The sequence below is a fragment of the Neovison vison genome, chromosome 8 (assembly GCF_020171115.1).
Source record: "Neovison vison isolate M4711 chromosome 8, ASM_NN_V1, whole genome shotgun sequence".
NCBI lineage: Eukaryota > Metazoa > Chordata > Mammalia > Carnivora > Mustelidae > Neogale > Neogale vison.
In genome coordinates, this window is record NC_058098.1 from 115,222,069 (window position 1) to 115,249,235 (window position 27,167).

The 27,167-nt window shown below is 40.1% G+C and overlaps 1 protein-coding gene across 5 annotated transcripts in view; it reads left to right on the forward strand.

The window, feature by feature from the left end:
- Nucleotides 1–27,167, forward strand: part of RASGRP3 (RAS guanyl releasing protein 3) — a 106,845-nt gene that overhangs the window by 45,995 nt on the left and 33,683 nt on the right. For 4 of the 5 annotated variants that reach the window (XM_044261758.1, XM_044261762.1, XM_044261761.1 and 1 more), the window contains exons 2-8: nt 18,085–18,217; nt 20,931–21,125; nt 22,103–22,205; nt 23,414–23,476; nt 24,061–24,192; nt 24,952–25,099; nt 26,786–26,959. In XM_044261758.1, the coding sequence (XP_044117693.1) occupies nt 21,056–21,125; nt 22,103–22,205; nt 23,414–23,476; nt 24,061–24,192; nt 24,952–25,099; nt 26,786–26,959 (690 nt within the window). In that variant the 5' untranslated portion in view covers nt 18,085–18,217; nt 20,931–21,055. Of the gene's footprint in view, nt 1–18,084; nt 18,218–18,406; nt 18,545–20,930; nt 21,126–22,102; nt 22,206–23,413; nt 23,477–24,060; nt 24,193–24,951; nt 25,100–26,785; nt 26,960–27,167 lie in introns of all 5 variants that reach the window. The other variant, XM_044261759.1, reaches the window with a different exon arrangement.

Consider the following 27,167-nt stretch of genomic DNA (forward strand, 5'->3'; position numbering starts at 1 on the left):
GACCAGCTGCCAGCACTATGCCTGGCTCTCCCTTTCTGTCCCTGGCTTCATGAGTCCACACTCACAGAGCAAAGTATGAAGGTCATGCTGAAGGCTGAAATGTGTTCTCAAGTTGGGTGTAGACTTCTTTCTAGGTTCTCCTTCATTTCGCTGACAAGATTGTCCCTCTGAACCAAGGACCTCCTTGAATTTCTTTCAAGCATTTAGTAAGAGGCAGGTCTCTCTCCAATTAAGATTAGAGCTACCTGGGGTGCCTGGGTGGCTCAGTGGGTTAAAGCCTCTGCCTTCAGCTCAGGTCATGATCCCAGGATCCTGGGATCAAGCCCCACTTCGGGCTCTCTGCTCAGCGGGGAGCCTGCTTCCCCCTCTCTCTCTCTGCCTGCCTCTCTGCCTACTTGGGATCTCTGTCAAATAAATAGACAAAATCTTAAAAAAAAAAAAAAAAAAAAAAGGTTAGAGCTACCCAACCCAAAGACAAATCTCTGAGAATGTGGGAAGCATTTGCTGCTTAAAAATCCAGCTTTATCCCTCTTAAAAAGGCTGCCGCTCTCTGAAGTGGGTGGAATTTGAGGGTGACGACAATAGGAACTGTAATTTATAGACTATTTGCTTCCAACCTGGGAAAGCAAGGGCAGAGTCTCAAAGCCTGGTGATGCCATAGGAGTGAGTTTAGACTCGGGGAGGGGAATGTGTGCAGGTCTTTTCTGGAAGACTTTAAACAAGAAGTCAAAGTTTGAGTGACCAAAGTTAACCAACAAAATATGTGGGGTTTCATGGGACAGAAGTAAATGACAAGACAGGGTTTAGGATGCAAACATCAGAGCCAGAGAGCCAGCTCTTTGTGTCAGGACCATTTTGAGTCCCAAGGTTCCACCTTCTCAAGGTCACCGTTACCAAGAAACACATCTCTGCCTAGCTCAGAAGTATCCAGATGCCCAGGACCCACTGACCAGGGATTTTAGCCTCTTACTAAAACCTCCTTTTATCACATTAGACCCTTAAATGCAATATATATATATATGTGTATATATATATATATATAAATATATTTTGGCCAAGGGAGATGATGGGATAGAAATCATATTTGCAAACTCAAGGAGCCAAATCCCCTTAAAATTGGACTGCTGAGCAGAAATTCTGTGACAGACGGCATATAGTCATATCCATTCCTCCAAGTCTAAGTTCAAAATTGGCTTTCTGATACATGCCCTTTTTATGTCCTATGGTCCTCAGGAAGAGGCTGGATTTTCTGGACGCTGACCATGGTGGCATATTTCCCTTTCTCCCATAAACTCACTCTTTAAACCTGGGTAAATTATGTTGACTTTTTGATTCTAGGGCTCTCCTTTTTATAGTGAGGGAGTTTACCTGGAAAATAAAAGGTCCCCCTGAAAAATAGAAATGTTGTCAGTCTCTCTTGTACCACAATCTCTTTCCCCATTAGAACTACAGAGTTTCTCTGAGTAGACCCAAAAAAGCACTATCGGAAGACTTGAATGAGCAAGCTGATGAAATCAGGTGTTTAGAGACCAGTCCCTGCAGCTGCACTGACCAGTAAATAACCCTTCCCTGGTTTCTGGTTTCTCCTTTTAGAGCAATAAACAACAACAAAGGAAGAATACCAGCTCAACTTGTGTAGTCACTGGTTACCCAAGTGACTCATGATCTAAGTGGTGGGATTTATCCATAGGAAACGATCTTGAAAAGCCCACAGCGATGAGTACTTGCGGATTACCCAAATTTAACATGAAGGAGTAAGTTGTTAACAGTTGTAGTCAACATATCCAAAGCAACCCAGAGAGGAAGTGGGAGAGAGTGAAACTAGACACTCATTATAATGTGAGGAATCTAAAAATGTATTTGCCTCTAAGCATGAGTAGTTACATATTTTTTATATAAATATCCCAGTATACATTCTGTTTTCCCTTAGTCTTTCCAGAATCTACAGAGTAAAGTGTTGCAAGGGCATTTGCACCAAGTCCCATGCTCTTTGGGAATCATTAGTAGACGTTTATTTTGTTTATTATGAGAGCTTTTCTCCAAAACGAAAACCCAGAAATCTGGGGGAATTGCAAAGCTTGGAGGTAACATTGACATTTAAAAAAATATTATAAATGGAAATAAATAATAATATGTTAGCCAAAGCAAGCTTGAAAAATGTTGTAGAAATCCTCAAACTTACTTTCTTGCTTGGGCACAAGGTGAAGTTTGTCTTGCAATCTGAACCTACTTTGTAAATGAAAATGTGCCAGAAGGCATAGTAGCTGGGATTCTTCTTTGTTTAATCCACGAATAGTAACATTGTTAAGATCTGCCCAGGGAAGAGTCCTCCTTAGCTTTCGCTGAGCATCTGTGATGTCAATTGGCAGCCTGATGTGTCTGAGGTTGGAGCTCAAAAATGCAAATGTCTGCAGGGCCAAGAAAATATTACAATGAGTGAAATATTACAATGAGTGAAACTTCGGCGCCTGGGTGGCTCAGTCAGTTACGTGTCTGCCTTAGGCTCAGGTCGTGATCCCAGGGTCCTGCTTCTCCCCCTCTCCCTCCTGCTCATGCTCTCTCTCTCTCTCAAATAAATAAATAGAATCTTTTAAAAAAGGAGAAGAATCTAGAAAACTGGATTTGTAAAAAGTGAGAGTCTGGATTTGTGCAAGTTGCAAATAATGGAAAAATTTTGAAACTTTGTGAGAGCCAATCCTGTGTGGGCCTAATTTAAAAAAAAAAAAAAAAATCTGTGGGCCAGATCTCTGTCCAAGAGGTCACTGTTTTATAATCGTGGATGCTAAGTGAGGAAGACCTTATTTTGCACCATCTTTAATTTGGAGAAAAGAACTTGACTTGTGGTTCAGGATTTGTATGTCTTTAAATAGGTATTCTCAGATAAAGAGAAAAATGTCAAAAAAGCATTTGAGGGGCGCTTGGGTGGCTCAGTGGGTTAAAGCCTCTGCTTTCAGCTCAGGTCATGGTCTCAGGGTCCTGGGATCGAGTCCCGTTTCGGGCTCTCTGCTCCCAAGGGAACCTGCTTCCCTTCCTCTCTCTCTGCCTGCCTCTCTGCCTACTTGTGATCTCTGTCTGTCAAATAAATAAATAAAATCTTTAAAAGAAAAAGAAAAGCATTTGAGAACAATAGGATATTTAAGCAGTACTTTTATATTTAATTTCTATGGCTTCAGAGCCAGTTTCTTAGATTTTTATGGAAAGTATGACTTTGTGTTAGGACCCACAAGAACACCTATTCAAGATGTTGCTGATGTCACGTACATGGCATCTGTTCAGTCATCTTGCCGTGAACATAGTTCTCAATTAAAAAAACTCACTGGGGTGATTCAGATCGCTCCATACTACAACAAGGATATGGAGACTTGGAGACATCTAGACGACATAAACAATTTTCTAGTTTTTATAAAATGAAAGTTTGGCACCGTGTAGACAGCACATTACTGAAGTCAAGACTCCCTTATCCAAAAGCAAAACTGAATTTTGGGAAAAAATGACTAGAATCCTGAGAACCAAAACCACTTTTATCAAACTCAAGCTCCCTTCACATTGCTTTATATACCTGAAGGTAACTCAGTTTGGGTCTTGAGTATTCCTTTATATTTCATTAAGACACCTTTGAGATAGTCCAGTATTTTTTTCCCCCGGTTACTGACGGTTTTATGGTAGCTTTTTCCCCCTTTATCACCCAAACCAAATATTACTGATAGTAATAAGTTAATGAGAGGTTTAAACATTTTCATTTGTACTTTTCTGTCATAAGAAGGCAATAAATAATCGTAATCAGCATTGCATTAAGTAGTGAGGAAGTATCTTTTCACCTCCATGTTTGCTAAATCCTTTCAGGTTGTATGTGATTAACAGCTGAAGCATGGTAAAATAGCTAAATAAATAAATACATGCTCTGGTTCCTGGACTAGAAATTAGAGCTGTTGAAAAAAAAAGTCACTGAAAATGAGATATTGTGGTGAGATAAAGATTGGTGAGGGTTTAAAACTGTGTGAACATGGGGACTTGTGAAATCCCCACAAATTACCACAGAAGCTGATGATTCTAATTTTAGTGCCCAGCCTGGTTTCACTTACTATTTCAACTCTTCAACATCCTTATTGTGACTAGGAGATCCATCAGGAGAACTTTTGGTGGAAATGCCTTTGTGTGATTTCTCCCCTCAAGAATTGTTTTTATGGATATTAATAAACTAATATGCATTTATTCCCATGCTGGAGAAAAATGATGGCAATGTTAAAACTTGGATCCTCTTCATGACTCTTTGGTACACATGAAATACTACTGGGATTTCTATAGGAATCTACTAAAATCTCCTCCTCTTTGACTTCTTTGGGGACCTCTTTGTGTCTATGTATCCCCTTAAGTACTTAAATGCTTGATAGATATTTCTTTAAAAAATAGATTATAACTGATCGATAAAAATACAAATAGTTGAGGGATGCCTCGATGGCTCAGTCATTTAGTGTCTGCCTTCAACTCCAGTCATGATCCCAGGGTCCTGAGATTGAGTTCCACATCGAGCTCCTTGCTCAGTGGGGAGCCTTCTTCTCCCTCTGCCTGCTGCTCCCCCTGCTTGTGCTCGCTCTCTGTCTCTCTGGCAAATAAATAAATAAATAATAAAATCTTCAATATATATGTACTTCAGGTACATTAATTATATATACATATGTATAAGTAGGTGAATATGAATAGTTTGGATTGTATGTCTAGAGGCAGCTACTTTGTCCTCCCAAATAGTGAATATTACATAGTAAGAAGCTGATTTTGAATTCTTTATTTAAGGAAATGTGGGCCTAAGTCAGTTAGAAGAAATGGAATTTCAACTAGTTCTCATTTCATAGCTCACATTCCTAGCCCGTGCTCCCTTTCCCCCAGTTTCTTTGTCTCTCTCTCTCATATTTCTTTCTTTCTTTTGCAAAAGGACTGTATGTAGGTAAAATTATGGGGCTTATAACTTCGAGAGAAATGATATAAATAGGAATCATTTATTCCTTAAGAAGAATGTCGTCATTTACCTAGAAAAAAATAATAGTAGCTAACACTTATCAAGGACATACTATGTTCCAGTTAATAAGCCCCTAACCTCTAGTAACTCATTTAATTCTTGGAACAACCCTACAACATAGATCCTATTACTATCCAAGTTTATAACTAAAGATACAGAGACACAGTAAGAATCCATAAAGTGCCCAAGGCTACATACTAGAAAGCACAAAAGTCAAATTTGGTCCCAGGGGTCTGGCTCTTGAGTCCAGACTCTTATCCAACCGTCCAGCTCTACTCAGAACTCATCAAGCGACTAAAACATGTGAAGCCTGTGCAAAGCCACAGAGAAGGGCTACGTTGGATTCTATCACACAGACCTTCACAGTGGCTTTTAGTTCTGCTCCTTACAACATGGTCCTCCTGCTCTCCCCCCTCAATGTTTGTGGAATGAAAGAATGAACACATAGATTCTTCAATTCCAGTTTTAAGAGCTCCCCATTCTGTTAGCATTCCTGCTTCTCCACTGCTCTCTGCCTTTTTCAGTGTCATTTTCTTTGCATGTGGTTTCTCTTTTTCTCCACTCAGTGCAACCCCACTCATGCTTTAAGGCCACAGCCCAACTCTGTGAGTCAGAAGTTTTTACTTCTCTCGTGACTCTTTCATAATGCCCTGTATCGTCATTTCTGTTTATTTTGAACCCCCCCCTTCTTTAGATTCTAAGGCCCCTGAGATCACAATCTGTGCCTGAGATAAGCTTGTACTTCTGCCGTGGTGTTAATCACAGTGTCTGGCACAGAAATAAGTGTTTATTAATAAATGATAAAATGACTGGAAGAAGTATTCAGTGTAATTTTATTCTCTGTAACATAAATCTGTAATAAAAATCTGGAAGCATGTCTTGAAATTCCATCAGGGGCAGTTAATATAAGAGGAGTAAATTCATTCAATTAAAAAAAATTTCAAGACAAAAATAAGAGTAGAGGAAAAAAGTGGAAAAGAAACAAATTTGAAGTCTGCAGATCATGTGGGAAGAGTAGGGTGACGGAGCAAGATAAGCATGTGCAGGTATCAGACACACTTCTGGGTCGAGAGCTAGAAAGACAAAGGACACTCTCTAATTCTTAAGAAACTACTTGGGGGGGGGGGCGCCTGGGTGGCTCAGTGGGTTAAGCCGCTGCCTTCAGCTCAGGTCGTGATCTCAGGGTCCTGGGATCGAGTCCCGCATCGGGCTCTCTGCTCAGCAGGGAGCCTGCTTCCTCCTCTCTCTCTCTCTCTCTGCCTGCCTCTCTGCCTACTTGTGATCTCTCTCTGTCAAATAAATAAATAAAATCTTAAAAAAAAAAAAAAAAAAAAAAAAAAACTACCGGGGGGACAGAACCATTCAGTAACAAAAGTCAGACAAAGACTCACTCAAGTGAGTATGTTGAGTGCCAAAAACCTGCCCAGAGGGACGCCTGGGTGGCGCAGTTGGTTAAACGACTGCCTCCGGCTCAGGGCGTGATCCTGGAGTCCTGGGATCGAGTCCCACATCAGGCTCCCAGCTCCATGGGGAGTCTGCTTCGCTCTCTGACCTTCTCCTCGCTCATTCTCTCTCACTGTCTCTCTCTCTCAAATAAATAAAATAAAATCTTTAAAAAAAAAAAAAAATCTGCCCAGAGGAGCTGGGAGGGAGGAGAAGAATTCAAGTGGGCATTTAAGAAGTGAGTATGTAGGACACCTGCGGGCTCAGTCAGTTAAGCGGCTGTCTTCGGCTCAGGTCATGATCCTGGGGTCCTGGGGTCTTGGGATCAAGTTCCACATCAGGGTCCTTGCTCAGCAGGAAGTCTGCTTCTCCCTCTGCCTGTTCCCCCTGCTTGTGCTCTCTTTCTCTCTCTTGCTTTTGCTGTTCTTGTTCTCTCTCTGGCAAATAAATAAATAACATCTAAATTTAAATAAAAAGAGTATATGATTACCAAACAGACTTAGTGAGGAAAAGGAAAACATTCTAAAAAAAAGGAAAAAATATATCCAAAGCATGTTGTCCTGGTCAGGTCAGGCTCCTGTAACAAACATACCATACACTGGATGGTTTAAGCAATAAAGTACCTTCATGAACTCATTACCTCCCAAAGGCCCCATCTCCAAAAACCCAGGAGAAGCACTGGAGAGGAAGAGGGGTGAACCCATATAAGAAGCATTTGGGAGGTAGAGGAGCAGACTTGGGTATGGAGGGATAGTGCAAGAAGGCCCTGGGAGGTCTAGGAGGAGTCCCAGGTTTCTGGCATGGAGTACTGGGAGGTAGACGGACCACACATCAAGGAAGGAGATACAGGTACAAAAGTTTAGGAGGGTGAAGAGGACATATTTTTTTAAGTAATCAAAAAATTTTAGTGGAAATATAATTCACAGGCTTTTGGAATCTGCCCTTTTAAAGTGTTTTGCTTAGAGACGCCTGGATGGCTCAGTCAGTTAAGTCACTGCCATTGGCTCAGGTCATGATCCTGGGGTCCTGGGATCAAGTCCCGCATTGGGCTCCTTGCTCGGCAGGGAGACCGCTTCTCTCTCCACTTCTGCCTGCCTCTCTGCCTGTTTGTGCGTACTCTCTCTCTCTCTCTCTGACAATTAAATAAATAAATAAAATCTTAAAAAAAAAAAAAAAAGTGTAGGGGCACCGGGGTAGCTCAGTGGGTTAAGCCTCTGCCTTTGGTTTTGGTTTGGTTTTGGTCATGATCTTGGGGTCCTGGAATCGAGCCCCGCATCGGGCTCTCTGCTCAGAAGGGAGCCTGTTTCCCCACCACCACCACCACTGCCTGCCTCTCTGCCTACTTGTGATCTCTCTCTCTGTCAAATAAATAAATAAAAATCTTTTAAAAAAAAGTGTATAGCTTAGTGATTTTTAGTCTGTTAACAAGTTTGTACCACAACTGCTACTATCAAACTTCAGAACATTTTCATCATCCCAAAAAGAAACCCTCAACTCATTGTAATCACTCCTATGCCTCCTTTCCCTCAGCTCCTGGAAGCCACTAATTTACTTTCTGTCTCTATGAGTAGAGTCAAAGTCATGAGTATAGCCTATTCTGGGGTTTCATCTAAATAGAGCTCTATAACATAGGGCTTTTTTTTTTTTTTTTTTTTTTGGTCTGGCCTTTAACACTTAGCATCATTTTTTCAAGGTGTACCCATATTGTGGGATGTATCAGTGCCTTATGCTTTTAATGGCTGAATAAAATTCCATTGTAGGGATATACTTTATTTTGTCCATCTCTTTATCAGTTCATGGAAATTTGGGTTGTTTTAACTTTTGGACTATTATGAATAATACTATTGAACAGTTGTGTACAAGCTTTTGTGTGGACATATATTTTCAGTTCTTTTATGGATCTATCTACCTAGGAGTGAATTTTCTGAATCATAAGGCAACTCTATGTTTAAGTTTTTGAGGAACTTCCAAGTTGTTTTCCAAAGTGGCTGCATCATTTCATATCTCCACTAGCAATGTAAGATGGTTAGATATGAAAACCTATCCTCAAGTTAAATAAAACTTTCCTAAATGCACCCACTCATAAGTGGCAGCCCCCACTCTTGGCCCTCTACTGTACACCTTGCAGCTGGCCTCAGTCTGATTTGGAGTTACTGACATGGAAGTGGTAGTTGAAGCCATGGTTGTGGGTGAGTTAACCATGGAGAGTCTGAGGTGAGAAGGAAAGTCCAGGCATAGATACCTGTGGGCCCCCAGCAGAAGGAGGGGAGTCTGTGTGTGACTGAGAAGGTGTGACCAGAGGCACAGGAGGAAAACCAGGGAAGAGAAGACGTCAGGAAAATCATTCAAGGGAAGAATTTCAGGGGGAGTGTGGTAAAGAGGTAACACAAGGCTGCTGAGCCTTAGCATAAATGTGGGGACTCCACCAGAGTAGTTTTGGTCAAGTGTGGGAGTGGGAAGTGAGGGGAGAACTGGACAGAGCTTGATTTGGGTCATCTGAAGAGGGAATGAAACAAATCCAGCAAATTCTACTTGGCCGTCAAGGATGGGAGAAATAAGAGAGTTGGCCAATGGGGAGCTGGTATTTTTTTGTTTCTGGTTTTGGCCGGACTTGGCCATCTTTACTCAAACTGCTAGCAGTTTAGCTCCAATTCATTAATTCTTCCTTTTTTATAACGGGATCAACAAAACCCTTATTTCTAGTCCTTTGCCTTCTCCAACTCTTCAGTACTTACTTTGTGAAAAGGATCCATCTTCTCCCTTTCCCCCCCCCTTCCTGTGCGTCTCTAGATCCTCTAATAAACCCATCTGATTCATGTTTCTAGCAGTTACACAATTTCCGAAGGGTAATTTGGCATATGAACCAATTAGTTCCATCAACCTGTAAAGTCCATGAGAATTCCAAAAGTTCTTTTCAGCATTTTGATAGATGCCCACCAAACTCCTTATCCTCTGCATGTAATGTGCCATTAATCCATGTATAGTGTTGTTCTAGTAGGGAAATATACTCTAAATTCCAAATAACCACTTTACAAATATAGTTGGAAACATTTCGTAATTCTAGGACTTCCTTTTTTTTCCCATTGGGTTTTATGCTCTGAAAACCTTTTCTAAAAGAGCTTTTTTTGTTCTGATGAGGAAGACAGAGTAATATTGTTTTCTCTCGTGTTAGGGATGATGAAAACAAGGATTAAGGTAGTTAAATAGGGACCTAAGACACTACGGACGCTTGTTAGTCACTAATATTTTCTCTTTTGTTGCTATGTACAGGGATTTCTTTTCAGGAGTAAAGTGAAATTAGTTAATGCCTTAAATGAGAAGAAGGGAGATATTACCACCTCTTGAGATTTGTTTTCCTTTTGAAGAAAGGAAGAAACACTTGCTGTAGGAAAAAGACGTGAAATCAGAGAGAATGACAAAGTCATTAAGTGGAGGCTTCTAATTATGGCCTTCAGGCTGTATACATTTAACTGAGAGTACGGAAATAATCTTAAAAACATTTTTGGGTTCCTACACTTCATTTTCAATTGTTTTCAGCAAAAGGTCTAGCCCCAAATCCCTGATTCAGAAGTATTTGAAAACTGGGACTTTACCATCCCACAAAAGAGTACCATGAATGTATTGGTTTCTAAATAGGATCAAAAGTTTTCATTTAAATGATAACATGCACCGTTTCACTTAAAATGGAGAAAATCTAAGTCTTGCCATTTGCAATGATGTGACTGGAACTATAGGGTACTATGCTAAGTGAAATAAGTCAGAGAAAGACAGTTATCATATGATCTCACATACACGGAATTAAGAAACAAAACAGAGGATCATACGGGAAGGGAGGGAAAAATAAAACAAGGTGAAATCAGAGAGGGAGAAAACCATGAGAGTCTCTTCATCATAGGAAACAAACTGAGGGTTGCTGGAGGGGAGGGGAGGGGCAGGGAGGGATGGGGTATCCAGGTGATGGATATTGAGGAGGGCACTTGGCTATCTGATAACACTGCCTTTAACTTGTATTTTCCATTCTAGTTTTGTGACCCATAAAACTTAATATTCTCAGATGTCTCCTCTTTCAGGAAGCTTTCCCAGCTCTCTTTGGTTAAATTTTATCCCACTTTTGTGCTCCCATAATACCCAGGGCATGTTTCTCTGACACTGGACTTAATGGGCTCGTTGTTTTATAATAACTGGTTTATGATCTGTAAACTGCAGTGGGATGTAGGATCCTTAAATGAGCTCTTTACATCTCCAGCCCATATCATAGCACTTAATGCTTAGTAGATATTTAATAATCATTGGCTTTTTTTTCTCTCAACCAAACAAATGCCTTTCTGTGAGCATGGAAGTCAGTTTTTCATTATGTTAGTGTTTCTTGCCGCATTCCCATGAAACAACTTAGAACTCAGGTTTTAAAATGCTTTTCTGGTGTGCCTGGGTGGCTCAGTCATTCGCCATCTGCCTTCAGCCCAGATCATGATCCTAGGGTCCTGGGATCGAGCCCCACATCGAGCTCCCTGCTTAGGGGGAAGCCTGCTTTTAGGAAAAAAAAAAAAGAAGAAGAAGAAGAAAAAGAAAAAAGAAAAGAAAATGCTTTCCTAGTGTTCTCAAAGATAAGCAGCTTCCACTCCCAGCACAGAACGGTGGTAGGTCAGAGAGAGAGAGAGTATACGGCAAGCTGTGCCTTCTGTTCACATTCGTTTCTTAGAGGCTTTCTGTATAGTATCTTCATTCTCTTAGAACCTCCTTTATGTAGACTCTAACCCCCAAGGTTGTCCTTTGGCCCCAGTGAGTGGATCCCTAAGAGTTTTATTTACTCATGCCAGTTACTGAAAATGTCTCCTTGCCCCTGGTGGGCACATAGACAATACCATGTTAGTGCTGGTACCAAGTACAGAATAGAAGTCAATAACCAGCTCAGACCTCATCCTGGAACCTGGCTTCCTTGAAATTTTTTATAACAACTAAGTAACAAGGTAGAGCTGTGTTTTATTTGTTGCTAGATTTCTGGGGAGAATACTGGCCTCCCAGAGTTCAATGGGTAAAGCAAAAGCACCGTGATGGTACAGACAGCATTCAAAACAATGACCTCCTCCTCCTTCTCCTCCACCAACATCATCATCAAACTCAGTCTGGAGTCAATGAATAAGGGGATGTGACTTCATTTCAGGGGATTTGGAACCAGGTCCTTCCCAAGCATTAGTGCCACAGATGAGATTCTTATGAATATAATGCTGAAGAAAACACTGGTCTTCACAAAAACTGTTTTCCCAAGGCTTAAAATTTTAACTTATAAGCTAAATATTTTCTAGTTCTGAATCTTATTTTGGGATGTTATTTATAATTTGAACACCAGAGTTGCTGTAGTAGGTCATAACCTTTCCATGGAGTTGAATGTATCCTTCTGGAAACCATCAGATTGCAAATGTCTAGTATGTGTGTATATCGGTTCTCCTCTGTGTTTAGCTTCAGCCTAATGCTAGGAAAATACCTCCTCCATCGGACTTTGGAACCTCATACTTATTCCTAGAGTTTCTTTAAGATTCTCATCTCTCATTCAACTTATGTCAGATAGCTGTAGATATATCCGTTGGGTTGACAATAGTATATTTCAGTAACCAAGAAAGAATAAATATAATGCAGCTTAACCTTGTTACTTAATTGTTAACCCAAACTACAACAGGGCCTTGTGGAATGAGCTCTGAGCTAGTTATTGACTTCCGTTCAGTATTTGGTACCAGTGAGTCCCTGAAATGCCAAGCTTGCTCTAATAATAATGGTTATTCATCTGCAGACAATAGAGCCAGTGATAGAATGCTTAGAAATGAAGCAGAGGCATAGTACACATTTGTTCTAGACAATGCTCAGAAATTGATCTAATAGGCAAGCCTTAACAATTTCTATTGGTAGTAGGAAAAATATAAATTTTCCAAGTCAGAGCTGGCTTTGTCACTAAGCTAGTCACATGATGGGACAAGTAACTTAACCTCCATAGGCCTTAATCTCCTCATCTATGAAATGGGGAGAATAATATTTTGCTTTGGGGGTGTTATAAGATTTAAACATCATATAGCTAATTTTCCCCAACATTATGTATATCACATCACATGCCACGAACAAGTAGTATTTGAAGAAGATATTATTACTTTGTTTTCTAAAATACACACACACAAAATCCACAACAATGTTGATTATTAATGGCCTACTGATTTAGGAAAAGCTCTTTGTAGGAGAAAAACAACAACAGTGAAAGCTTAAAACCCAGGAAAAACTCATTATCACATTAAGTAAACCTATCCAAGGCAAGAATAAAAAAAATTACTCTAGAGTTGAGAAAATATTTTCCACAGCTACTCCGTATGTCATTGTTAAATAACCTTTGGGGATTTTGCTCTACTCTCTATAAATATGGGATACTGGACTCTGGATACTGGGTCATCATGATGGCTCACTTAAAATGTTATAACTTTGCTATAAGCAAATAAATAAACTCATTTCCTCAGTATGTACTATCCTAGTTGGTCTGTGATAGAATCAACATTGACAATAATGACAATGAGGCCATGACAAGAGTTACTGAATGGAGGAAATAAGGTAGAAAGAGCAATTCAAAGAACTAAGAGGCAATGTGGAAAGAAATGAGAAGGAAAATCAAAGTTAAAACATCACCAATACAGGGCACCTGGGTGGCTCAGTGGGTTGGGCCTCTGCATCATGATCTCGGGGTCTTAGGATCAAGCCCCGTGTAGGGCTTTCTGCTCAGTGGGGAGCCTGCTTCCCTCTCTTCCTCTGCCTGTTGCTCTGTCTACTTGTGATCTCTCTCTCTGTGTCAAATAAATAAATAAAATCTAAAAAAAAAAAAACCAACCACCAATACAGAAATAAGCAAAGAATGCCAGGTATGAAGAATGAACTGAGAAGAAACAGTAATGTATCTTTTTATTTATGACCTTTTTTTAGAGGTAATGGATAATTAAGGCATTGGTGAGTATGTGTGGGGGGTGGGGCAGAGAGAGACAGAAGTCCCCGCAGGGAAAGTGCAAGACAGGGGGATGGTGGCTGAGGCTGTAGCTGTGGAATGCAGTATCCTGGATCAAGACAAAGGGTGGGAGACAAATGACTTCTCCAATAGTGTCTGTCTTCTTCTTCACCATTTGAAGCAAAGCTAGATGAAATGGAAGGGGCTCGTGTCCTTGTGATGAAACTACCTAGCAAATGCCAGCCATGCTTTAGCTCTGAGTTATGGAAACCACATGTGACTAGACCATAATGGCATTAACTCAGAATTGCCTGCTTCATAAAGAAGGAACTTGCTGTATAAGTTGTTCCAGAAAAGTTAAATGATTTCAGAAACATGGCATAAGTGAGTGATGTCACCCAGGGAACAGGGAACACTAAATTTCTTTCAAAACAAACTCCAGAAGAGAAACATCAGCCTTTTCAATGGAAATAATGGGAGATAGCCCAGTAATTCTGGTTTCTTCTGTGCTTTATAACATCTCCTGCATATTTTTTTTCCCTCTTGATAAACCTCAGATCTTCCAGCAGATGACCTTGTCTCTTTCTTTTTAGAGCAAATGAGTCATTAGACAGAAACTTCCTCAACTCCCTACTATCAAATGGACAGACCTACCTATACCTCTACCCATTTCCCACCTCTTTCCTCATATTAAATTTAAAAAGGTGACCTGCTACCTTATCCAAGGTAAATCCCTCCACCTATAAAAGGATACATCACCTCTGTCCTCTTGGGGACCTTATTATATAGATTAAATTCTTTTTCTCCTGTTCTTAAATTTTCCTTTCCACTGATTGTTAGCACTTAAATATGCTCAGGTGTCAGTTCAGAAATCTGTAATACGTATCCAGAAGCTAAGTCAACATTTCCCTTTGGATGTCTCAGACATCTCTAACTCAACACATTTAAAAATGCACTCATCAAGGATGCCTGGGTGGCTCAGTTGGTTGGGCAGCTGCCTTCGGCTCAGGTCATGATCCCAGCGTCCTGGGATCGAGTCCCACATCGGGCTCCTTGCTCGGCAGGGAGCCTGCTTCTCCCTCTGCCTCTGCCTGCCTCTCTGTCTGCCTGTGCTCGCTCGCTCTCCCTCTCTCTCTGACAAATAAAACAAAAACAAAAACAAAAAAAAACAAGTGCACTCATCATTTGTCCAAAATGAACTTCCTTCTCCTTTCCCTTTCCCTCGTTTTCTCAGTCTCAGGGGAATGGCTTCATAACCCAACCAAATGGTGTGCTAGAGACCTGGACATTATCACATTATCCCTGATTCCTCCTTTCTGCTCAGTCCCCAAAGCCATTCAATCAGCTAATCTTGTTGGATCTGTCTTCAAATTATATCCTGTAACCAACCAGTCTTCTTCATCTCTATTGCCACATACTGGTTTAGATAACAATCATCTCTTGCCTAGATGGTCATAACTAACTACTAACGGGCTTCACGATCATCTGTGTACATCTCTACTCATCTCTTTTCCATACTGCAGCTGGAGGAATCTTTAAAAAGTCTAGATAGGATCATGCCACACTCTTACTCATCTTTGAAATCACGGTTTCCTATTGCCTTTCAGATAGAGTTCATACTTCTTCATATAGCTTACAGTACTGTTCATGAGCTACTCCTATGAACTTCTTAGTCTCATGTCTCACCACATTCAGTACTTCAATCACTCTAGGTCTTTCAGCTTTTCGTTATTGCCATCTTCCTATCTACTCTTTGCCTAGCTAAAACTCCTTTGGCTCGTGGACTAAAGTAGTGCTCCTCCCCTTCCTGGGATACTTTAGTGCAATAACTTGTTTAATTCTTTGCTAGAGTATCAGAATTATGTCTTTCTTGCAGGGTCACATGACCCTGCAATTGTGCTACTGGGCATTTACACCAAAGATACAGATGTAGTGAAAAGAAGGGCCATATGTACCCCAATGTTCATAGCAGCAATGTCCACAATTGCCAAACTGTGGAAAGAGCTGAGATGCCCTTCAACAGACAAATGGATAAAGAAGATGTGGTCGATATATACAGTGGAATATTACACAGCCATCAGGAAGGATGAATACCCAACTTTTGCATCAACATGGACAGAACTGGAGGAGATTATGCTGAGTGAAATAAGTTAAGCAGAGCAAGTCAATTTTCATATGGTTTCATTTACTTGTGGAGCATAAGGACTAACATGGGGGACATTAGCAGAAGGAAAGGAAATATGAATTGAGGGAAATCAGAGGGGGAGACGAAAGATGAGAGACTGGATTCTGGGAAACAAACTGAGGGTTATGATTCTGGGAAACAAACTGAGGGTTATGAGTGGGCAAGAGAGGGGATGGGTGAGCCTGGTGGAGGATATTAAGGAGGGCACATATTGCATGGAGCAGTGGGTGTGGGTGTGGTGGATAAACAATGAATCTTGGAACATGAAAAAAATAAAATTAAGATGTTAAAAAAAAAAGAATTATGTCTTTCTTGCTCACCAATTTATCCTTCTCTCTGTTTGCTCCCAATCTCTTTTACCAGCTACTCTGGTATCTTGCTTAGTATCTGGTCTCTAATAGATCCTCAGTATTTGTCAAATAACCTGATTTTTTTTCAGCGTTTGGCTATCATTTCTCTTACTGAACTTAATAATCTTGATTCTCCCATGGAGTTTCAGAGAATATAATCACAGCACTTTTCAGATCTCATGTCTGTGGTGAGAAAGGGAGATTAAGCTTGAACATGGCCAGAACAACAAATGCTATGTTAATCCTTAAGGCTTAAGGTTTGTAATCAAGCAATCATTTTCACTAAGGACTTAGGCATTTAGAGACACCCCCCCCCTTATCTCCATATGAGGGTTAAAAAAAAGCAAAGACATGTTCGTGGTTATTAATACATAAAGACAATATCTGCCATTAGGAGGAAAGAGTCTTTACGGGTTTTTGTTAGTTTTTTATTGCAATAGAGATAAAACTATAGACAAGACTACCTTTGGAAGTTCTAATAGGGCCAACATCATTTCAAAACTGTTTATTGAATACTCAACAGATATAATATTTCACCTTATAAATCCTACAGTCCTGGAGCCAGGAGCAACCTTTGCTGTCATTCTGGCATGCTTCCTAGACACCATCTGGGAATTAAGCCTACAACATCTCTGATAGTCATTACTTTACTTTGGCTTGAGAACTTTCAAGAATGAGATTCCATTGCTGATGAGGCCACCTGCCCTACTCCTAGAAGCTCTAGTGTCACAATACTTTTTCTCCTTTTTCCTTCTCTAACTTAACATCTCTCTTCCTGTCACTTCAAACATATGTCTTCTACTTCACCTAAGTCCTCAACTTAGAAACCCTTAAATACTGGAAGGGAAGAGGTAGAGTGGGCAAAGAGAGATAGCTTTCCTGAGCACCCAGTGTTTTAGAAGACATCCAGTGGATAGATTTTACATTACCTCTATAACTCCTTCAACAATCTAGCAAAGAAAGCAGGATTAATGACATTTTACTCAGAGGTAAGTAAAACTTTCCCCATTTGCTTATCTAATGTTGAAATCCAATCCAAGATTCTGAGTCAAGAGGCTGGGGTGCTAATTTATGTCTCTTAATGGACAGCTGCATAGAGTTGGCTCTTTTTACTATTTCTAAACTTGGGAGCTTAGTTCTTATTGTCCTAGACAACCTCACGAGGATTTATTTGAAGATAGAGGCGTTCATGTTAGTGAAAGCCTTTTCGCTGCACGAATACATCATAGCCTTTGGAAATCACACCCAACAGAAATCTATTGCCCTTTTGAAGTGAGAACTTCTCTCTTAGAAGTAATTGAAGCCCTGGGGAAATTTTGGCTTATGGTGTCCTTTTCAAACTTGCGAGAAAATGTGGATGCTGGGGAGCAATAATTTTCCTTGCAGCCAGAGAGTACCTATCAACACTAAAGCAAGTCCCAAACCATCGGGAGACTAAACAACCTGGACTAAAATAACATTGACATTCACGTTGAGACAGTCAGGAGTGATTTAGAGTTAGAGTTTGATGATCACCACAACAAACTATTCTGGAGATTTACTAACACTCCAAGGTCAGTGTTTGGAAATTCTTAAGGAGTACTCCAATAATAGAAGTATATTTGGACCAAAATAGTATCTTACACTATGTGTATAAATTTCAATTTTGCCACACTTGCAGAATTGTAATAGGCAGAATTAAAGGAAAACTACTTGATTTTAAAAATCACATGTCACTGGGGCGCCTGGGTGGCTCAGTGGGTTAAGCCGCTGCCTTCGGCTCAGGTCATGATCTCAGGGTCCTGGGATCGAGTCCCGCATGGGGCTCTCTGCTCAGCAGGGAGCCTGCTTCCCTCTCTCTCTCTCTCTCTGCCTGCCTCTCCATCTACTTGTGATTTCTCTCTGTCAAATAAATAAATAAAATCTTAAAAAATAAAAATAAAAATAAAAATAAAAATCACATGTCATCAAATAACTATTTTGAATATTTTTCTTTTTAAATTGACTTTATAGATGAAATTTAGACAAAATCTCGATACCACCTATAACTCAAGGGTTTTGGAAGTCCTTTAACACCATATGGATTCTTTTGGGCTTCTATTATTTAACTCTGCCTGGGGATTTCTTTATGTTCTTTTATCAGATTCTCCAAAGTACTTATAATTCAAGTTGGATAAACCGGTTCTGCTGACTGCATCCCCAGCCCCTTTTCCAAGGATGATAACTGCCCTTACAATTTTTTCAGACCTGGAGATCTTTCAGTGTAAAGCCAGTGGGTAAGTATTTCTGTAAACCATTGTAGATGATGTAAGAAGCTTGACAAGATAAATATGCCTAGAAAAACCAAAAGAAAGGTGCTATGATACTAACAATTATGATGATGAGATGATGGCTAACATATTTTTCCTTCCTTTTTCCTTTCTGTCCTATTTTAAATGAATAATATATTTGCTTTTGTAATAAAGAAGCTTTACTGTTGAAAAAATCAGTTGTAGACACAATAATAGCCACACATATGGAATGAGACCTCAACTACATGTACAGGTGACAGAATGCTAAGTAGAGGCACAGACACATCTCCTGACTGAACGCCTTATGGAAAGGTAATAACTTCCTCAAGTAGATCAGCTGAATAATTTTGGTTTTGACCTGAGAATCTAGTTTAGTTGATCTAAGCTCTTTGGTTCTAAGTAATATAATTACTATCCAGTAACAAGAGTTAATAAGATAAAAATTGTCTATACAGACATGAAGGAGAATCAAACCTGCCAGTTGTCCAATCTTGACTTTTAATGGGATTGAGAGAATTTATATTAGGGAAATAAGAGAAGTGTTGCTCCCAAATGTTCTGGAAGAGATATCAAGTTTTTATTATGAATACAGAGAGATCCTATTAAGTCTAGAAAGCTGGCAGGAACTCCTGCCCTAGGCTGTTTACTAAAACAAACTAAAAAATTTATAGCATGCGTGCATACAAATATATACTTACAAAGGCAAACTTTTTACACTTCCTTATTTTCTTCATTTCTCCATCCATCCATCCACTTCTTCATTAATTCATCAATTGCTTTTCTCAGTATCTTCTCTGTGAGGGACAAAATCTTTGGTGTTGGGGAGTCCACCAGAGAACAAAACACAAAAAAATCCCTGCATTCATAGAGTTTATGTTTATAGCGCTAGAGAGATTTCAAAACAAATAGACTAGTGAAATATATAGTGTGTCATATGGGGATAACTGCTATGAAGAAAAATAAATCCAGGAGGTGAGGTAGGGCATGCTAGTAGGAGGTGAGTGTGGGGAGAGAGGTCTTGTTTTAAATGGGGTGGTCAGGAAAGGTCTCACTGATAAGGTAACCTGGTGAAGAGATGTAAAAGGAGTTGGTCCCAGACATCTTTAATATTTCCCTTTCACAAATCATTTGAGCAGCAGAAGTGGGAGAGCCCTGATCCAGTGTTTCTGTTATTTTTACCGCACATGTGAAATAATCTGACTTTTTATGCTTGGAGCATGGCACCTTCAGCACAAGAATATGGTTTTTACACAGAAATAATACATGGTAAAAATTTTTCCTTGGAGTTGTATGCCTAGTGTGCAGATCCACTCAAATTATCACTGTTTGGTGGTCTGATTGAACTAACAAAACCATACAGGTGAATGTTAGCTTTTTTCCCTATACGTACATGTGTTTGCTTCCTGAAGTGGACTTGGAGCCTACTGAAGGCGGGGTTGGGACAATGACTTATTCATCTTGCCAGCCTCAGGGCTTAGCCCAGTGCCTGGTATTTGTCAGGTACTCAATGATTACTAGTTGAATAAATAAATTTTGAAAGTAAAATAGACATTGACTTCAAACAGTTTGTGAGATTAATGCCCAGAGGCCACATTTACCTATTAAACTACCCAACATTGATAACTTTGTTACATCATGATAACCTCTGTCTTCCCTAGGCCCTGTATAGAGCTGTCACCGGGACTCTGTAAAATCAAATGGTGGTGTTTCCAACAGCAATACTTCCAGTATGAGGAACTCTAAGAGGTTGTTTCTAATCCTCATTTTTCCCATGACAGTGCTGTAAAATAGGACCTCTGTCATACCCACATTTTCCTTCTACCTAGGTGACCGCTCATTCAGCTATGTCCTCTTTCTGACTAGGGGGCAAAATTATGACAGCTTATGATATCCTTACTTGAGAGAGCAGTGAAAGGAGGGAAAGGAAAGTAAAAACTTTATTTTACAATGGAGTCCTGATTATAGGCCTTACTAATTGTGTAGGTTTAGACCAGTTGCTGAATCTCTGCAAATCCCATGACCTCATCTGTAAACTGGGAATAATGATTACTTTCGTTAGTTAGCTTTGTTATGAAGTATCATTGTGTTGGCCATAATGTTATTATTATGAAGGTCAAGTTAGATAATACACATAATGCATTTGGTATGGCACCTGGTACAGAATGTGTGTTCAGTTGTTTTTTGCTAATACTTTCACTACTATTATTAGTGTTACTATTAGAGAAATCAGGCAAATAAGATTTTTTAAATCAGTTGTTGAATGTTTATATGATCACAGCAGATGATGCATATCAATATATTTGCACTTTATTTTTATTTTTTTAATATATTTGCACTTTAAAATTTACCTCCTATATACTTGTAATAATATTAAGCCGGGTAACGTTTATAATGTTCTTGAATGGCTTTCTTATCACTTAAGAATATGAAGAAAGTGTAAGATACTGTATCCAGAAAATGTCAGCTGCAGAATGGAATGGTACCTCACAGAACATTCTGGTCGTTCTGGGGCGCCCTCCATGCGAAGGAACACTTTAGCAGGCATTTGACCGTCATGGTGGTTGATGGACTTTCTCACTAGGAGACTTTTCTTCTAGAACGATACAGTCATGGAAGCCCTTATCTTTTTATGTGGGAAAGTGATGCCTTAATGAGGTCTGAACTCTAGCCTGATAACTTCTGTTTCCTGTTTCTTTAGAGTCTTGAAGTATGACTGAGAACAGACACCAGTAGTGGCACAAACATTACCAAGTCACGTGATTATGGAGATGGTCTATTTGATGCTCAAAATGTATCTAGTTTTTTGACAGCGGCTAAATAACCATGGGGTCAAGTGGACTTGGAAAAGCAGCGACCTTAGATGAACTGTTGAGAACTTGCATTGAGATGTTTGGTATGAGCCCTTTCTCCCTTTGATGTACCTTGATACTCTCACTTCTCCCTAATCGGAATGCTGTGGAACAGAATTCAGTCTCCATCTTTGGCATTTAAGTCCTTTTTGATGGACTCCAGTCTGTCTCCCCAGTAACACTGCCATGTGCATTTCCTTCCCTTTAATGCCCATAGTTAATATGCCAGGCATCCTGTCCACTTTAATGTTTCTGGAATATTCCCTGCATCTTTCTATCTCTGTGCCTTCACTGAAATTCTACTTCAGGGCTCATCTCAGAAGCCGGTCAGATGTTCATTATACCATTCCTAATCTCCACTGTCAGGAATGCTGATTGCTTCTCCCACAGCTCTTTGTGACTTTCCCATGGTACTGTGATCATTTCTCGGTCTTTCGACTCAGACAAGTAGCATAATCTGCTGTGTTCTACCTTTGCATGTATGTCTTATATCTCCTAGTAGTTTACAGACTTTATAGCTGTATGCTTTCTAATGTTGTTTACATATCCACCTCAGCATTTCAGATTATTCTTTGCACAAACAGAGTCATAAAGTGAATGGTTTTTTAATTGTTTTTTAAATTGATTGTTACAGGAAGAGTTAGACCAGAGTAGGGTAGCCAGATAAAATACAGGAGATCAGTTAAATTTGAATTTCAGATAAAGTATATTTTTAGTGTAAGCATGTCCTAAATAATGCATGGGACATACCTGTACTAAAGAATTATCTGTGGTTTACCTTAATTCTGATTAACTAAGTGTCTTGTACTTCGGTTTGCTGAATCTGGTAATCCAACACCAGAGGGAGGGTGAACCCCCCCGTCCATCCACTTGACTTGCAAGGAAGAGCCAGTGGAAGGAGGAGGAAAACAATAATTGGGTCTAAGAAATTTTTGACACTGATGTTTCTCTACTGGTATTAGAAAAAGAGAAGAGTGCACTGTTGTCTCCACACCCCTCATTTTATTTTATTTTTTAACAGATGACAATGGAGAGCTGAATAATAGTTATTTGCCAAGAATAGTTCTACTGATGCACCGATGGTATTTATCTTCCACTGAATTGGCAGAAAAACTTCTCTGCATATATCTTTTCAACTACTGTGTGATTTTTACAATCATAAATCAAGTTCTGTATTTAGATAGAATGTCTAACAAAAGCCGGTAAATTAAGATGAATAAATAGTCTTTAGTCAGTGTTCCAGCTGTTTTATGGATATATATAGATGTCTAGACAAGACATCTGGATGATGGACCAAACAGTTGCCTATCCATCTGGATGTTTTGGCTCTACTGAAAAATAATCACTAGATATAAAATGAAACAGAAGCTGTAGGCTGACTGTTTCTAACTTGACTTGAACATTTCTGCTGTTAGTACAATGAAAGAATAGTCAACACTGATTCCAGACCTAATTTATTCCTTTTGGGATGATAAAATGATGGACATAGAGGATACAGTTTAGACATATGGAAATGCCAGCCAAAATAATGGGATCTGGCTCAGGCACAAACAGCACCTGAGTTTTCACATCTTCCCTTGATTACAAAACACAAAGAATATTCTAGCAGTTTATTGGAATCTGTTCGTTGATCATAATTTCAGATTTCCTTCGATATAATAGCAAAAACAAACAGGGGGAAAAAAACCCTAGTTAGAGACTCCGTTCTATAATAAGGGCTTTAATAGTCTACCACCTTTGAACATACAACAGTCCTAAAAGGTGACTGAAAGCCAAATGACTCAAAATGACAAAACACTCTTGGATTTAAAAGGTGATTTTATTCTCGGAGATCTAATGTTGATTATGCAACCACTAATATTGGTTCCCACAGTCTCAGCCTGCTTCAAGCCTAGGGGACCTTGCAGATGACTGGGAAGCCTTATGGGGTAGGAGAAGCCTGAAAGGCAGAAGGTCTGATTATTAGGGCCATGTGGTCATCCTTCTGCTCCTTGCAAGCTTCCTTCACTTCCTACTTCTCCCCTCCATCCTCCCAACAACCTCAGGGCCAGAGGGGATGTCTGAGAGGGTAAGAAGACATTCGCCTTGAACAGAGGTTCCTGAAAGTGAGCAAGATCCTAATCCCCAGGTCTCAATATTGAGGAGTAGTGTGTAGGTGACGATTATTCATTGCTGACATCATCAGAGCCCATTCTCTCCCCATCTGAATGCCCACATAACCCAGATGTCCCCACTATGGCCTTTGTATTAGGAATTCATCTAAATTGTTCGGATAGCTGCAGGTGTGGGCAAAGGAAACAAGGTGCAGGGATTTTTTCTTTAACTAGTGCACGTATCGAGATGCCAGTGGAGAAACCTGTGATGAATTTCGGTTAAAGATCTGCTACTTCATGAGGTAAATATACATGTAACTGTCTTGCAGTGGATGGTTCTGGAATTGTTGACCATTTCTTTCCCCCCAGACAGTAGACCTACTTTGGCAATAGAATTGACTCAGATTCACACCCCCAACCCCCTTTTACTGATTTTGTTTAAATTGGCCTTCCTCTGTTCCTGGGAGTAGAATTTATCTTTCTTTTAGAGATTAAGCAGTAGCACATGTGATTAGGGAATAAAACTAACTCTTGGAAAGAGTAAATTCATTTTTTTTCCTATTTTCCCCCCATATGCTTTCCCATCTAGTTGCCGTGAGTTGGGAGAAGCATTCGATTTCAGCTGTGTCTCAGCACTTAGGTGCAAGTCCAGATGTTCAGGACTTAGGGTCAGAAAGAGAGGCTCAGAGTGGGAGTGGTAGGCTTGGGTCCTTAATTGAAGGAGGGAAGAGTGAGACTCTGTGTCATCGGTGGGGAATAGGAGATTGCTAATTTGGGTTACGGTCCTGGGTTCATTGTTAATTGTAATCTGGAAAATGATACAACATTATCCATAAAGATCTAGCTTGAAATCTTCTCTTCATCAAAACTACTTAATGCCTTTCAGGTACTGGATTCTCAAGTTTCCTGCAGAGTTTAACTTGGACCTTGGTTTGATCCGTATGACTGAAGAGTTTCGGGAAGTAGCTAGTCAACTAGGGTATGAAAAGCACATCAGCCTCATCGACATATCCAGCATGTAAGAGTGGCTCACACTTCTTTCCAACATGATGAGCCCACTGTTGGGGGAGGGAGTGGTGATGGCCCTGCTGGTTAACTCAGTTATTAGGAACTCAGTGCTAATGAGACTGACATTTTATATCTTCTATTAACTTGCCACAGAGAAAACTATTTAATGACTCTAAGTATGGTTATCCGTCTTGCAAAGATAAGCTCTTGTATTGTGGGCATTCATACTCTAGTCCATTTTCCTAGAATACTTCTTCAAGAATCTTGATCCAGGTGGCATGATCCAGGAATCATCAGGGATGTTGTTAAAAATAGAGATTATTCAGGTTCATTCCTAGTTAATCAGAATCTCCAGCAGTGATTCTGTCTTTATCACGAGGCTTTCAGATCATCCTATGTTGCTGAAGTGTGAGAACCAACTTCTAGTGACTTTCATGTGCCTTAAATCACCATCCTATGTATTGATAATCTGACAAATTTATATACCTAACCCAAACCTCTCCCCTGTGAGCCCAACCTCACTGGTCCTAAGAAAGAGCAAGTAAGAATTTCTTGATGGATCAGTGCAAACCCACCCTGTCTGGAAAAACAACTCAAAGTTTCTGTTCTATTGGCAATGGGTCAGTGGTTTTCTCTTCAAATATGAAGGACAGGGCGTGTATTTCGCTCCTGGAAGCAGGCCAAGAGTTACAGAGTCAGTAGGTTAATAACTTCCATCGAATGAAATGGCCTTTCAGCACATTGACCAGACTCACTGTTTTTTTTATAGTCCTTCCTATGACTGGATGAGAAGAGTCACACAGAGGAAAAAAGTATCCAAGAAGGGAAAAGCCTGTCTGCTCTTTGACCATCTGGAGCCCATTGAATTGGCTGAGCACCTCACTTTTCTGGAGCATAAATCTTTTAGAAGGATCTCAGTAAGAAACTGACATTTATTCTTCCAAGGATAACAACCACCATGCCAACTTTCCCAAGAGCTGCGTTTTCATACTCTGAAGTATTGGCAGCCCCGTCATTGTGCTCCACTGGAAAAGTGCCCTGAATTCACAGGAACAATCCCTTTTAACCAAAGATAAATATTATCCTGTCTTTAGTTTATGGCTTAGGAGCTATATATCTGTCGCTATTTTCAATGTCTCCTTTCATAGGATTAAAGCATGATTTTTCTGAATACTCCGTGGAGATTTAACCATTCAAAGTTTATGGAGCTCCACCGACTTCTCCCAAGTGAACGTGTTTTGCTAGGCCCTTCATTTGAGGGAAGAAATCTTTATTTAGGTTGGGATTTCTGTAAATGCCTAATTATGGGTGTCGGTTGAAAATAAGAGCTGTAGGCTTTGATAAGAATCTTCCATTAGGTTGTTTCTCTCCCAAGAATGGAGGTCCTGAATTAAACCTTTCTTTCCTACTCTGTCTTGATAGTGTTCCTTCTCCACCTCTTAATCTCTTCCTCCTGAGTATGGTCTCTTGCCTGTTCCTAGCCACCTCCTCTCTATCCACTTGTCATGATAATATTTCTGCAGTGGCTCATAATCAGCCTTTGTCTCACCAAGCTCTGGAGCAGCCATTCTTCTTCCTACTTTTCCAAGATGCCAGGGAGTTAATTACATTATTAGTTACAAAGAAGAACATGAAGTTAGAAGTATGGATTTCTGAAACACAGCTTCTTTTCAATAAATAATCCTACTTGGGGAGGACCTTCATGGTTCTCCACCAGCAGGCCACGAGAGGTAACCCACTGCACTGTTTATATGATGGAAGGCTCATATGTATTTGATGACATCCATGATGACCTCCTGAAAAGGTGTCCGTTTTGCTAAGGAGCTACCTTACTTCAACTGCTGTTTTTATTTTTTTTTCTTGAAAAAACCTTACAGAATTATTCTGACTTGAAATCATTTTACATATATATATATATAAATTTCCTTTATTTTTATTTCCTTTATTTTTAAAGATTATTTATTTATTTATTTATTTGACAGGGAGCGAGAGAGAGAGAGACAGTAAGAGAGGGAACACAAGCAGGGGGAGTGGGAGAGGGAGAAGCAGGCCTTCCACTGAGCAGGGAGCCCAAAGCAGGGCTCAATCCCAGGACCCCGGGATCATGTACGGAGCCACACAGGCGCCCCCATTTCCTTTTCTTTAATGCATGCCATTGTATCTCAACCTTGCCTGACCACTGGAATCACCAGCACCCGTGACTGAAAAATGGAGGTTCTTGGGTTTTTCCTTGGGAGATTGATCCTTTAGGTCTCGAGGGTTCCCAGAAACCAAGAGGTTATAACACAAATGCCCCAGGTGAATCTCACGATCTGGCAAATTTGGGACTCACTGGAATGTGATTTGGAATCTTGTCCCTCCCCACCCCACCCCTGACGCTGTGATGTATAAGTATGCATCTGTGTATGGGGGAGTGAAACAGCAAAATAATATGTGAAGGGTACATGTATATTCAAATATGTAAGATGCCATTATAAATGTGAAATGAAAGAAATCATTCTGTTGTTATGAAACAATATCCCACATCTTCCATCCAACGTTCTAATTTCTGATTTTGCAAAGGCTCCCTTTTAATTCAGAGTCTCTGAATCTTCCTTTACTAGTTCACTGATTACCAAAGCTATGTCATCCATGGCTGCCTGGAGAATAACCCAACCTTGGAGAGATCTATTGCTTTATTTAATGGAATCTCTAAGTGGGTCCAGTTGATGGTTCTTAGCAAACCAACCCCCCAGCAAAGGGCAGAAGTCATTACAAAGTTTATCAACGTTGCCAAGGTATGTATATCTTGGAGTTAGATGGTTTTGGGTTTTTTGAGGGGGGGGGGTTAGGCTTTTATTTATTTATTTGTCAGAGAGAGGTTGGGGGGAACACAAGAGGGGGGAGCTGCAGACAGAGGGAGAAGGCTCCCTGCTGAGCAAGGATTCCCAATTAAGGCCAGGATCCTGGGATCACGACCTGAGCTGAAGGCAGACACTTAACCAA